Genomic DNA, 14,721 nt, shown 5'->3' with positions numbered 1-14,721 from the left:
TGGTACTGCCCTCCTGCGGCTGCGCAGCGGCGCGGCCCCGCCCTCCGGAAGAGGCGGTTCCAGGGAAGGAGGTGCGTCTGGGAGCTGCCAGGACCTCTGTATGGGTGGCCGAGGTGTTCGCCTGCTCAAAATCAAGTGGCGACACGGTGTAAAAGTCAAGCCAGATCTAAAATAAAATAAATTATGTGGCAGTCATTGGTACTTGTGCTTGTTTTGGCTCTCTCTGCGGTGATAACTGTAAAGAACCGGGCGAACGCCATCAGGCAGTGACGCGGTTAGCCTGGTGCTGGGGGGCTCCAGGGGTTCGAAGTAGGCGCCAGCTGGAATTCCGCTTCTGCAGAGGTGCGGCCCCTGTTCTGTGGAGTAACTAAGGGCGGCTGTTTTCCACGATCTCGGTTCTAGCCCTGGAGAGGCGTGCGCACCCGGCGGAGGGACTAACGGGGTCCCGCCCCGCTGCCGGAAGAGCCTGTGGGGCAAAGGGAAGGTGTGGGTGGGAGTGCGGCCGTGGGAACGCCGTGCTGCCTGCGGGCAGGTGAGCGCCGCCGGGGACCGAGGGTCCCTGCTGGCGGGGGTGGCGGGCGTCTGTCATCCTAGCCCCGGGAGGCCTGGATTAGAAGTTCAAAGAGCTTGGCTACGTGGCGAGTTCAAAGCCAGCCGGGGCTACATGAGCCCTTGTTAAGTTTAAAAAAAGAAAAAAGCGAAGACGTGTGACCCGGGCCCGGAAGACTTAGTGAAGTCGTAACTCCGGTTTCCAGAAAAATCTCCGGTTACCTGCCAGGGACATAACTCAGTGTTGGCTCAGTACTGTGCCACATCGTACACATCGTACAACTTAGTAAGTGCCACATAGTAACCTCCCCACTTACCTGTGGCCCCGTCACAGGCGACATTCAGAGTTTCCGCCAAACTCTTGAACAGTGATCCGCAAGCATGAGGATCTGGGAGGGACCACAAAATAAGCATCGTCCTAGGAGAGGTCGGACTGGACGACAGACCCTATATTAACATGTACTGTGTAAATGTCCAGAAGCCTTCCAGTAGGGTTAAGTGTGAGGTGAGGTATTGTTACCAATGGGAAACCCGTTGATTGGCTTTAGTTGCACGTGTTTTGTAAATAAATGACCTGTTGCTGTGTTCTTGTAAATAGTAAAAATAGTCACTGTTGCCTGGCTTGGTGGCGCACCCCTTTAGACCCAGCGAGCGCCAGGCCAGCTGGGGTTACATCAGGGAGCAACCCTGTCTCAAAAAGACGGAAAAAAAAAAAAAAAAAAAGAATAGTCACTGTTGTTAGGAAACAGATTGGTTTTGCATTTCGTGTAGGGCAAGGTGGATTGTTTGCTTTGATAGACATTTATTTTGTAAGTAATTTCAAAGTCAGCTTATCTATTTAGACCAAAAGATTTTTTTCAGTCACAGTAGTAAATTACTACAATATACATATTTATCTAATCAATGTTGTACACCAGGCTCAGCATTAAGAGGGTTTGGGGGTTTTATTTTGTTTTTTGCTCTTTTTGAGACAGGGTTTCCTTGTAGCCCCACCTGGCCTGGAACTCACTATGTAGACTAGGCTGGCCTTGTTTATGTTTTTGCTTGCAAGTATGTAAGTGCACCCACATCATGCAATGCCCATGGAGACCGGAAGAGGGCGTCCAATCCTCTGAAACTGGAGTTAAGAGTTGTTAGCATTTACATAGTACACATTTTACAAAAAATGTCAAACTAGCCAGGCATGCTAATGCACGCCTTTAACCCCCGCACTCAGGAGGCAGAGGCCCGCCAGGCTAGCCTCATATACATCGTAAGACTTTGTCTCAAAAAAAGTCAAAATAGACAAATGGATTGGTTATTAATTGTCCTGCTGCTCTGGTCACCTTATTAGTCTAGGGGTAAGATTGGGTGCATTTTCTTAGGCAGTTAAAGAATTAAAAGACAAAAAAAATCTGACTAGCAGAGAACAAGAAGTAAACTTTCATTGAAAGTTCCTCACAGAGGAACAAAGCTCTCCACAAGTGAAGAGGGGGATTCAAAAGCTGGGGAGGGCCTGGGTGTTAAAGGTCTAGTGGTTTCCCCTCCCCTAATTTAGTATTGGTCAACTTTAAGGCTGATTGGTCACATCTCCAAGCTGAGTTTATGTCCAGGGCTATGGGACTCTAAGTGGGTCAGTTGACAGGGCCCTATTGGAATAAAAAATAAGGCCTTCCTGCCAGACCAAGAAACAGGAAGTGTGCCAACTTTATTACTTCTCAGTGAGCCTGTTTGCTTGGTAGGGATTTAGTCACTTATACTACAAGTGACAACTAAAAATTTGGAGACCATGTCCTTTTGTGTATAAATTTCTACATCATGTTATTTTACATAAATGATAAGCAGTAGTAGAGCTTAATATCAGGCTTGGGTTACGGGAACTCTTTGAAAGAAGATCTCATGAATCCCAGGCTAGCCTCCATCTTGCTTTGTAGCCATGCATGATCTTGAATTCCTGATCCTCCTGCCTGTACCTCCCAAGTGCTAGGATTTTATGGGTTTCTGGGGATGGAACCTAGAGCTTGGTGCTTGCTAGGCAACCACTCTACTGACTCAGCTACATTCCCCAGGTGATAATGAGAGTCCTAATAAGCCCTTACACCCCAGTGGATCTTGTGTCTGTCACTTCAGAAACTCTGCTCTAATCAGAAATCTTCAAACCCAGCCCAAATGTGTCATTCTTAAATGACAGATACAAGAAGAGTGAATGTAGCTGGGTGTCGTGGCACACGCCTTTAATCCTGGCACTTGGGAGTCAGAGGCAGGTGGATCTCTGTGAGTTCAAGGCCAGCCTGGTCTACATAGTGAGTTCCAGGCCAGCTAGGGCTACAGGGAGATCCTGTCTCAAAAAGACCAAAAAATAAATAATTAAAAGAGTGAATGTAGATTGTTTAAGTCAAAATGAGAAAGAGAAGCTCCAAGGGAGGAATCTTGAATAGTTCCTTTGTTTGCTTTTGGAAGTTTTGAATTTTTTGGATTTAATTTTTTTTTTTTTTTTTTTTAGGTGTTTTTGAGACAGGGTCTCCCTGTAGTCCCATCTGGCCTAGAACTCACTTTGTAGACCAGGCTGGCCTCCAACTCCCAGAGATCTGCCTCCCTCTACCTCCCAAGTGCTAGGATTAAAGGTGTGCGCCAGCTTAAAATTTATTTTTTGTGTGTATAAGTGCATGTATATAAGTGTACCACGTGTGTATAGAGACCAGAAGAGGGCACCAGATCCCCCAGAACTGGAGTTCCAGACAGTTGTTAGCCGCCCTGTGGGTGCTAGGAATAGAACACGGAGCCTCTGCAGAGAGCAGTCAATGCTCTTAACTGCTGAGCCACCTCTCCAGCTCCAGTTTATTTTTATGTGTATGAGTGTTTTGTCCTCATGTATGTAAGTGTACCACGTATGTACAGCACCCATGGAGGTTCCAAAGAGGCCATCAGATTCCTTGGAACCAAACCTATGTCCTCTGCAAGAGCCACAAGTGCTCTTAACCACTGAGCCATCTCTCCAGCCCATTAGTTTCCTTCATAGGGTTAAACAGTTTCGTCACACTCATGTACCATCCACCGTGTACCATTCAGTAACTAGCAAACTGAATTCTGGCTGATACTCTGGACATCATTTCATTTGACCGAGCATTCATTTAGTCACTTACACAGAAGTCTTTGGGTCTTGTTCATCCTTTTTAGGATATTGAAAACGTGTTATCTTTTATGTGATTTGTTTCTAGCCGCCTGGAAGAAGTGTAAAACACATCTGTGTTTTCTCCGTTGGTCCCTTTAACCTCTAGATTGTTCCAAATGCAATTGGTTTTTTGGTCTTTCTGAGACAGGGTCTCCTGGTAGCCCCAGCTGGCCTGGAACTCACCATGCAGACCAGGCTGGCCTGGAACTCATAGAGATCCACCTGCCTCTACCTCACCCAAATACTGGGATTAAAGGCCTGGGCCATCATGCCGGCTTATTTATTTTTGAGGTAGAGTCTCACTTGTAGCCCTGGCTGGCCTGGAACTGACTATGTAGACAAGAATGGCCTTGAAATACAGCCTCCAAATACATTTAAAGGATAAAACAGCTGGGCATGGTGGCACATGCCTATAATCCCAGCACCTGGGGGGAGGATCAGGATTTCAAGGCCAGACTGGGCTTACTCAGGAGAGTCTTTTTTGTTTTTGTTGTGTTTTGAGACAGGGTCTCCAGGTAGGCCCAACTGGCCTGGAACTCACTGCACCACACCCAGCAAGAGCGCCTATCTTAAGAAAATGAACAAAGGAGGTAGAACTCTTACATAAAATGTCGATGCTTACTCTTGTGTACTTCTCATTAATTCCCATTTTCCTTTCAGGGACAGGATGAGTGATGCTGGGTCCAGAATGGAGGTGTGCCCATATTGTAAGAAACCGTTTAAGCGATTAAAATCCCACTTGCCATACTGTAAGATGATAAGGCCAACCATATCTGCTGACCAACAAGTTCATCTGTCCAAGCCAGCTACACTTTCACATGCTAAAAAGGAAACGGGGCCTCCCAGAGTCGTGACTAAAGCTGACAGGAGAGCACTAGAGACAAAGACTGAGAAGAGTAATACCAAAAGGATAAGCGACAGACCAGAAGGGACAGCCACATCCTTTCCACTACGAGTGGTTTGCTTGAAAAAAGCAGATACCACAAAGGCAGGAACAGAAATCAGGGATCAAAATCAGCTTTCCTTCCAAGTGTTAAAACACACTGAACCAAAGATTACTTTGCAGAGAGTAAGAACGGCTCAGTCTTGTGTGTCAGATGCCTCCTCTCCCAGAAGAGACCTTGCCAAAGGTGGGTGTGAGTCAAGAGAGAGTCCATGTGATCTTTCAGAAATGGAAGCACCTTTACTGGTTGGCTCAATGGAACAGCGTTTGTCTAATCAAGATAGGAAATATTCCTCAGTTTTGCTTAATGAAAAACCAGCCACTTCCATAAATCTGAAATTGGACACAATTGATCCCCAAAGACAGGGGCCTCTGGTAAAATTGTTGGATGTGCCTACTAATAATAATCAGTCTCCAAAGGCCCTCAGCAGTGGGGTTCAAAGGGTAAGACTCCCGTCAGTGTTGAGCAAGGAGAGCAGCTCCACAGGAGTCTCTCCCAACCTTGGACACACTGCAACTCCGGACAAGACCTCAGACTCGCTTGTTTTAGGCCTTCACACTGGCCTGCTGGGGAAAGTGCAAGACAAGGGGCATCAGGAAAAGGAGCTTGGAGGAAAGTTGTTTGGGAGCAAGAGAAGTGCTGAGAAGAGCGTGTCTCCAACAGGGAGACAGGACTTGGCATCCGTGATCCCTGCTGAGAAGAACTCCAGGACTGGCGGTGCAGCCATGAAGGCAGGACCACAGGAGGAAGAGCCACTCTGGACTCTGTCCACTCCACCCGAGGCAGCTTGCGGTACGTTGCTCTCTGCGGCAGAGTCAGGTACTCAGAGTCTCGCCTCTCTGACTTTGAAACCTCTTCAAGAAGAGAGAGCCCAATTCTGCGGTCATCATCAAGTCCCTGCTGTGACACTCTTAGTGGAGAGTAAGGAAAAAGCTCTTCCGGAACCAAAATCTGCCTGCCAACATCAAGCCCTGAAGACCGGGTACCACACAGAGTCATATTCAGCACAGCATCCCGTCTCCACAGGCTCCCTCGTCAGTCACGTTGCTGCTGACTCAAAGGCCCTTCCCACCCCAGTGGGACTGGAGTGGTTTCCAGAGCTCTACCCTGGTTATGTTGGACTTGGGGTACTGCCAAGAAGGTCTCTGCATTGGAACTCAGTGACCCAGATGCCTCTGCTTGCCACTTCCCAGGGTGGGAGCGTATCACAAGGTAAATTAGCTCATTTTCCAGAGCCCTCCGGCCAACCCAGAATGCCCTGTGCCTTTTAAATAAAGGGTCAGAATTACTCCTTTTTTCATTCAGTTAACTTATTTTTACCCACACAGACCCATCCATTGGACTCAGTTGTGGAGGCAGAACTTGCTCCAGGATCAGTGGTTACAGCCTGTCACTCTCCCTTTTCCTCGAACAAGAGTTGAAAGTGAACTAGGGCAGGCTGGTGATCTCGGCAGGAGTTGAGTTTCTCCTTCTCATTTGGGAAGAGGCAAGGCTGTTAGAAATGGGGTGGATAAGGATGTGAGGGAGAAGGACCCAGCGATGGTGAGGGTGTGAGAGAGAGGACCCAGCGATGGTGAGGGTGTCGGGGAGAAGGACCCGGCGATGGTGAGGGTGTCGGGGAGAAGGACCCGGCGATGGTGAGGGTGTGAGGGAGAAGGACCCAGCATGCCCGAGTGGTAGCCAGGAAATCAGCTACTGCAGGCCTGTGGTGCTCCTGTGCTGCTGACATGATCCCAGCTTGGGGCCAGAACAGGTTTCCTTCCTGTAAGTTCCCATGGTCCTATACCTGGAAGTAAATAAAACAAGGCCAAGGCCACACAGTTCCCTACACTGCTGAGAACATGGCTCCACAGTCAGTTTTCATGAGCTTGGGCTTTGTATTTTGAGTTGAACTACGTCTCCAGCCTTCATGATTTGTTTTTAAGAGACTTAACATTCACCTAGCAAGAGAATGCTCTGTATAATGTCTTGGAAGCCAACACGTTATTTTCATTGTTATATGATCATTTGAGCATTTGTATATCAACAGCCACTTTTACCCACCTGCCAACCACATTTTTGTTTAATTTAGCCTTTCTCCCGACAAACCAAATTGAGACCAGAAAACCGTTGTAAGTAGTACCGATTACCTGCCTGGCGTAAAAGTGGAGAGAAACCAGTGCAGGAAAGATGTGAATAAGAAATACTTGTCTTCTTTTCTGGCTCTACTTAAGTCATTCATGTGTGAGTATAAACAGGAAAGTTTGTTAGCCCAGCATAGCAGTGCAGTCACAGAACAGACAGGCTGAGTATAGATAGCTGTGACAGGAAGCAGGAGTTATTTGTAATGCAGACTGAGCATCCCTGAGCTCAAAATTCAAAGTGCTTTCCAGGCATGGTGGCACATGCCTTTGATCCCAGGACTCACGAGGCAAGTGGATCTCTGTGAGGTATCAGGACTGAGTACCAGCCGTCTTGGGAGTAGATGATCCCAAGCCTGGTCTCACAGGGTGGATTATAGGCATGCTGTTATATAAAATTATCTTCAAGCTGTTGTTATGGTTTGTCTGAAGCAGAAATTAACTGTAGAGCTATCAGTGCAGCTCAGTAGTAGCAGGCTGCTTTTTAGCATGTACAAGACCCTGGGTTCAAGCTCTAGCACACCCACACGGAAAAGAGGGAATTTTGTATTTAGATCTTTGTTTCATGCCCAAGATATCTCATTATACGTATGCAGATATTCCTAATTTTTTTAACCCAAAATTTGAAACTTTTGGTCCTAAGCATTTCGGGTAAGGATGCTCAACCTCTAGTAGAAAGTCATGCTTTTTGCTAAAATTTTAGCAGATGATAAAATTTTATCTGGTCATGCATATGCACATAGAGTACACAGGTGGTATATTCATCACGGTGCAAGGATCAGTAAGAGCTTTCTACCTGAGGATCACTTTCATTGTGTAACCAGTTAGCTGCAATCCAGTGTGAAGACAGTGACCCACCAGTTGGGAGCATGCTTTTCCTGAGGCCTAGTCCTAAAAATATATGGCATTACCTGCTGGGGAAGGGGTGAATTTCGATGACCTGTCACAGTGACTTCTGTTTGGAACCACCGTTCCTTGGTTGGAAAGACGTTTGACTGATGGCAGGAGTCCAGAGCCTGGATGAGGCTTACAGCTTCCACCTTCCCTGTAGTGAGGCTCTTGGGAGCTGTGCACAAAGGTGAGGCTGGGGTTTCTGACTGCTGGGTTTTCTTGCTGGCTCCAGGCATTTGGAGAAGTTTCTTGGCTGTTCAAGGAAAGCGAAGGGACAGAGACAAGGGACAGTTGACATATTTTGTTTGCTTTCATTTTGGAGTCATAAAACACTGAAGCTAATAGGGCAGTAGCTACTGTTCATTGAATAGCTTCCACTTTTTAAAATTTGTATGAGCGTGTGTGTGTGTGTGTGTGTGTGTGTGTGTGTGTGTGTGTGTGCGCGCACCTCTGGAAGCCACAAGAGGGCGCTTCTCTCTGTCTGGAGGGTGTGTGTGTGTGTGTGTGTGTGTGTGTGTGTGTGTGTGCGCGCGCGCACATGCGCGAACCTCTGGAAGCCACAAGAGGGCAGCAGGTCCCCTGGAGCTAGAGTTACAGGCAGTTATGTGTACCAGGTGGATGCTGGGAGCTGGACCTGAGTCCTCTATAAGAGCAGCAGGTGCTCTTAACCTCTGAGCCATCTCTCCACCCAGTAGCCCCAGCTGACCTGGAACTCACTATATAGACCAGGCTGGCCTTGAACTCACAGAGATCCTCCTGCCTCTGCCTCCGGAGTGCTTGGATTAAATGTGTGCACCACCACACCAGGCCCCAGCTTTCACTTTTTAAAACCTACCCCTGCCACCTGTCCCCAACAGTCTCCTACCCACAGTGACCAGCCAAGGCAATGCTAAACTTCAGTTAACCAATCACATTCATCTCTGCATGACTACAGACTCTAACCCAGCTCCAATATGAAAACAGGTCATTTGAATTTTTAAGTCTTCCTCAGCTTGGCCCTGTCGTCTGTTTATGGACATATATTTTAGATGCATGTATGTAAGTTCTCTGAATTAAAGTTTATTGCCCTGCTAAGGGCTAGCTTGAATAGTGCACACTGGATGGCCCAGTCTGGCTGTTGTAACAGCTCCATCTGTCTCTGAGCAGGCTGGATGCGGTGCAACACTACCATCAAGAAGAGCGGAGTCAGGAGCCTCTCGATGCTCTTCGCGGGATACTTCATCCTGTGTTGGAACTGGAGTTTCAGGCATCTGAGTAAGCTGTTTTAATTTGTAGCCAAATGACAGGTCACATCCCCTCCCAGTGCTGGGGAGTCTCCCAGTGAGCTTTTGCACTTCAGTGTTGTGGTGTCTGACATACTATAATGAGCAAGCTATTTCTGGGGGCTCAGTCGCTTTGTTATGATGGCTTTTATGAGTGGACAGAACTAACTGTGCATAATTGCCCTCACCTCCCCCCACCCCCATTACTATTGTCTATTATTTTATGAGTGTTTTGCCTGCGTGTATGTAAGTGCACCACGTGCCTGCAATGACTGTGGAGGCCAGAAGAGGAAGTTGAATCCCCTAGAATTGGAGTTAACAGATGGTTGCTAGCCACCATGTGGGTGCTAGGAACTGAACCTGGATCCTCTGAACTCCTGAATCTTCTTGCCATACCCAAGAGAACACCTTTTTTCACAGTGGAACAGGACTGCTCTCTGCCACAAGAGAAACAGAACATTCCATGTGCTTAAGACTTAGCAACATTTTTTTTTCTGAAAACTGGGTCTCACTCTGTAGGCTAAGTTAGACTTGAAATCAGTCTTCCTGCCCTAGCTTCCCAAATAGCTGGATTTAAAAACAACGTACCACAGGGCCCGGCTACATTTTGTTTGAAATAGGGTCTCATTATATAGCCCAAGCTGGCCTTGAGCTCTCAGTTCTGGGCCTCAGCTTCCGAGTCATGGGATTATACCTGGATAGAGTCTGGCTATCTTTTGTTTTTGGTCTTTTTGAAGCAGGGCTTCCCTGTAGCCCCAGCTGGCCTGGAACTTGCTATGTAGACCACGCTGGCCTTGAACTCACAGAGATTCACCTGCATCTGCCTCCCAAGTGCTGGGATTAAAGGCATGAGCCACCACGCCCAGTGAGTCTGGTTATATTTAAAAAAAAAAAAAAAAAAAAAACTCCCTGAGCCAGACATGGTGCATTAGAGAATCCCAGCACTCAAGAGGCTGAGGCAGGAGGGTGGTGAATTCAGGCCCTGCTTGGGTTACATGTATATGATACATGACACCCTGTCTCAAGAAAGCTAAGAAACAGAGCCTGGAGAGATGGCTCAGAGGTTAAGAGCGCTTACTGCTCTTGCAGAGGACCCAAGTTCAGTTCCCAGCTAACAACCATCTGTAACTCCAGTTCCAGGGTGTCCAGTGCTGTCTTCTGACCTCTGCTGGCATTGCACAACACAGGTGCACTTACACACAGGCAATATACTCATACACATAAAAAATATTTTAAAAGAACCCTAACAAAAATTCAGCTTACACCAACCAAGTCTTTTTTTTAACTGAAAAGTAACCTGCTTTAAGAGACAGAACCTCTTAATTCTTTATTCTGCTTTTAGTTGTCTGTTACACCAAGTCTTAACCAAAAGGAAAATGCCCAAATTGATTTTCCTTCAATTGAAGATAACTTTTATTCATTTGAGTCATATAAAGACAGATTCTTCCGGGTGTGGTGGCCCATGCCTTTAATCCCAGCATTTGGGAAGCACAGGCAGGTCGCTCTCTGTGAGTTCAAGGCCAGCCTGGTCTACATAGTGAGTTCAAGGACAGCTGGGGCTACAGGGAGACCCTGTCTCAAAAAGACCAAAAAAAAGCAGAAAAACTTAGAGTTCATAGGAGGCTGCCAAAAGAAATTCAGTATGTTCCCATAATATAAAGGAAAATAAAACAGCCTGGGGTCTTTCACATGGAAGCTCTCAGTGTATTGGCTTGGGGAAGGCAGGTGATGGCCAGGACGCCCCTGCCTGCTGAGGGGCCTGGCACAGGCACTAGTCTCTGTATCGGGCACTTGACCATTCACCAAAAATGGGAATCACAGCATAAAGAGGCCCCAAAGCAGGATCCTGTCTTCCTGAGGAAAATGCTTCCTTAAAGCCAGACCAGCCAGGGGAGGATGGAGTATTTGTTACCTACTCGTGGTAGTGGATAATGATTTTTGTTGTGTTGTTTTGAGACACAGCCTCTAGCTCAGGTTAATCTTGAACTGCTTCTGCCTCTGGAATGCTGTTGGGATTAGAGGCCTGGCTTTGACAAATTTTCTTCATCTCTTAAATCCAGATTGAAGAATGTGAAACAGAAACTCCTCCTTAAGACCAAGACTATTTCTAAATTTATGAAATAAAAATATCCAAAATGCTCTGTAGAGGCAAAACATAGAAAGTCAGTAGACATGTCCTCTCCAGTCCTTACATTTCTCTCTGTCTGTCCAAAGAGCTGCAGCGCTGGCGAAAGTCATGAGCCCTGACACCACTTGGGAAGCACTGGAGCAGCAGAGGACTGTGACGCAGAGGACTCCAGGTTTAAATATGTACTGGGGACAGAAGGACACAAAGAATAAAACTGTAGTCACAAACAGTGCATGGCTGGTAACTTTCTTACAAAGGTGGGCAGGTCTGGTTCTATGTTTCTTTGGCTTGCTATCAAAAGTCACCGAATTATGGGGCTGGAGAGACGGTTCAGAGGTGAAGAGCACTGGCTGTTCTTACATAGGACCCAGGTTTGATTCCCAGACATGGCAGCTAACACCCTTTCTTACTGCAGTTCCAGGGGATCTGACACCCTCTTCTGACCTTGGCAGGCGCTGCATAACAAGGGTACACTTACATACATGCAGGCAATACACTCATATACATAAAATAATTTTTTTTTTGTCTTTCAGACAGGGTCTCCCTGTAGCCCCAGCTACCCCAGCTGTCCTGGAACTCACTATGTAGACCAGGCTGGCCTCAAACTCACAAAGATCTGCGTGCCTCTGCCTCCCAAGTGCTGGGATTAAAGGTGTGCACCACCATGCCCGGCCCTAAAAAATTAAAAATTTTAAGTCACTAAAAAAAAAAAATCTTTTTGTTTGTGAAATTGTTACTCAAAGAGGCATGAAGATGGTGGTGATGATAAAGCTCGTCATCCAAACTGAGGGCCATTGCTTCTTTTTTCCTCTGTTTTTTTTAGCTGGAAGACAATTTTATTAGGGTTTGAGTGAAGAATAGGGCAGGCAAGCTGCAAAATTTGGCAGTGCTGACGGGAGGGAGAGAGAGAAAAGGCAGGCCAGACCAGCTGGCCCTGGACGCCAAGAGATGCACCGGCCCTGCCTCCTCTTCACTCTCGGTCACCATGTCTTCCTGGTAATTTCAAGACCTGCCAGTCCCACCCCCTGGCGTCTCAGGAACATCCTGAATGACTGAGAATGTCCCAAGAGTATTTGTTGCCTTTAATTTTTTGCCTCCTGCTTTGGCCCCTGGAGAGTGGAGTGGATACTTAGGAAGCTTTGGAGAGCTTTGTCCAGGCATCACACATGAAAAGCTGTTTCTCTAGCATCTTTCTAGCACAGGTTGGTTTTGCATCTCACAGCCACGTATGGATCAGCTTTGCATATGATGTCCTCCTGCAAAAGCATTCCCTCCTATCCCAGCTCCTTCATGGCTACAGAGAAGCAGGCAACTGCTCTGTGGCCACCTGTGTCTACTCACCTGCTATCTCCTCCTGTCTGAAAACCCAGATCCCTAGTCCCGGCCCTCTCTAGGCAGCCCTAGGGTCACTCCACAGCAGGTTCTCCTAGTGAAAGGAAAGTGCTCAGAACCAGAGTTCTCCACAAAGAGAGAATCACAGTGGAGAGAGAGGACTGATTGATTATGCTGGCACAGCAGTCCTAAGAGCTTTGCCCCAAAGTCCCTCCTTTGAAAGGGCCTTGTGCCTATTCTCCAAAGTTCTCCCTTTAAATGAGATGCTTGGTGCGGCTGGAGAGATGACTCTGTGGTTAAGAGCACTGGCTGCTCTTGCACAGGAACTGGGTTCAATCCCTAGCCCTCCACATGGCAGCTAACAACTGTCTGTAACTCCAGTTCCAGGGAATCTGAGGCCCTCTTCTGAGCTCCACAGGCATTGCATGACATGGGTGCACTTACATACATGCAGGGAATGCATTCATACACATAAAATAAAAATAATAAATAAAACTTTTTTTTTAATGAGATACTTGGAAATTTTCTCTACCACCTGTTTCTTCCTCAGAGCCAGGAGCTCAAGGCACATGAGAAAGGACTCTTGACAGGGTCATCTTTTATGGCAGGGGCAGCAGACCCCTGTAAGTCACCTCTGGCCACTGTGCTATGTGAAGTCCTAGAGCACAGCCCGCTCAGGTTGTCTATCAAGGCTGTTTCACACAACAGCAAAGTTGAATAGTTGAAGCAGCCCAGGTGACAGCAGGTTCTTTCTGGCCCTAGAGAAGCCAGAATCCTTGACGTGTTAGAATGATAAAAAGGCTGGGGGCTGTTTTGAAATGTTGGGTTAGAAGTCAGTGAAAAAGGTAAAACCCTTGGTGGTTTGCCCAGTGTTTTTTGTTGCACTTGAGCCCCTAATATCCAAGTGCAGAGGTTCCACGACGTGGGAGCTTGCTGCCTGGGGACTTTTACCAGGACTTTCAGGAATGTAAGATATTTACTGTGATTGAACTTCATTATATTTTAGCATTCTGATTATGACAGGTGCTACTATTGATCCATTGGTCCTACAAGGATCCATTTAATGAGTCATTGGTCCTAAAAGGTTTAGGATGAAGGTGAGGTCAAGTCTTGACTTGACATGGTCAGTATCAACAGTTTAGCTCACCCTGGTGTGGTGATACAGACCTGTAACACCAGCAGTCAAGTGTACAGGGAAACTAGACATTGTCTAATAACACTAAAATATTTAGTCATTAAATAGAAAAGCTCTTGCCCTAATCTGAACAACCTGAATTTGATTCCCAGGACCCAATCAGTGGAGGAAAAGAACCAACTCCCACATGTTGTCCTCAGATGAACACCATGACATACATACTTTACCTTCCCTCCACAGAGACAGAAAGAGAGCAAATGAATAAATAAAATGTAATTAAAAAAATGTTCGAGGGCATAAATATAGGTCTGAGGTAGCACTTGCCTAGCATGCTTGAGGTCCTGGCTGTGTTCCCTGCGCTACAAAGACAAAATCAGAGCTAAATCTTTGAGCCATACATTTGCACATTTGTAATCCCAGTACTTGGGAGGCTGAGACAGGAGGATCACAGATTTAAAGACAGGCTGGACTACATAATAAGACCTTGTCTCTAAAATAAAAGTCACTTTCGGGGTTGGTGTAGCTGAGGGGTAGGGTACATGCTTGGCATTCAAGCAGCTATGGGTTTAGTTCCCCAGCACCACAAAAAAGTACAGATGAGCTGGGCATGGAACCAGCACTCGGGAGTTAGAGGCAAGAGGATGGAGAGTTCAAGGTCATTCTCACCTGTATAGTGAGTTTGAGGGTAGCCTGGACTACATAAGACCCTGTCTCAAGAAAAAACATGATGATCAAAAAGTCATATTATGTGCAGGCTATTCTATGCTTAATGGAAAAAAAATCACGTATTATTGTCAACACTCATCATAATTATATCTTTTTTTTTTTTTTTTTTTGGTTTTTTTTAGAAAGGGTCCCTGTAACCCCATTTTTTTTCCTGTAATTCCAGGTCACAGTCCATCATTGAAGGAAGTCTAGGCAGGTACTCAAGAAGGGACTTCATTGAAGGCATATTGGTTTGCTTTTTGGTCTTTTTGAGACAGGGTCTCCCTGTAACCCCAGCTGGCTTGGAACTCACTATGTTGACCACGCTGGCCTTGAGCTCACAGAGATCCACCTGCGTCTGCCTCCCAAGGACTGGGATTAATATATGCCACCATGCCCAGCCAGGAATAGTCTTTAAAACTAAGAAATATGCTGAGCCAAGCATTGGCCTCTTCCATAACCTCAGTGAAGTGGGTAGTTGCACCATGGGGCAGGTTGTCTAGA

General features: G+C 46.6%; 1 protein-coding gene across 3 annotated transcripts; it reads left to right on the top strand.

The window, feature by feature from the left end:
- Window positions 1-11: 11 nt before the first annotated feature.
- On the top strand, window positions 12-11,274 carry CUNH17orf80 (chromosome unknown C17orf80 homolog). Of its 3 annotated transcripts, none has more exons than XM_008831480.3 (4): window positions 12-342; window positions 4,361-5,856; window positions 8,802-8,909; window positions 11,132-11,274. In XM_008831480.3, the coding sequence occupies exons 2-4, from the start codon at window positions 4,368-4,370 to the stop codon at window positions 11,155-11,157; spliced, it is 1,623 nt and encodes a 540-aa protein (XP_008829702.1). In that variant the 5' UTR covers window positions 12-342; window positions 4,361-4,367; the 3' UTR covers window positions 11,158-11,274. The 3 variants fall into 3 exon arrangements, with proteins under 3 accessions (XP_008829702.1, XP_008829704.1, XP_008829703.1); XM_008831482.3 differs by lacking the exon at window positions 12-342 and adding an exon at window positions 358-532; XM_008831481.3 differs by lacking the exon at window positions 12-342 and adding an exon at window positions 359-835.
- Window positions 11,275-14,721: the final 3,447 nt, after the last annotated feature.

Source organism: Nannospalax galili, unplaced genomic scaffold (genome assembly GCF_000622305.1).
Source record: "Nannospalax galili isolate Female #2095 unplaced genomic scaffold, S.galili_v1.0 scaffold634, whole genome shotgun sequence".
Taxonomy (NCBI): Eukaryota; Metazoa; Chordata; class Mammalia; order Rodentia; family Spalacidae; genus Nannospalax; species Nannospalax galili.
Note: the sequence above shows the minus strand (reverse complement) of the source record. Positions and strands in the feature narration are given on the sequence as shown.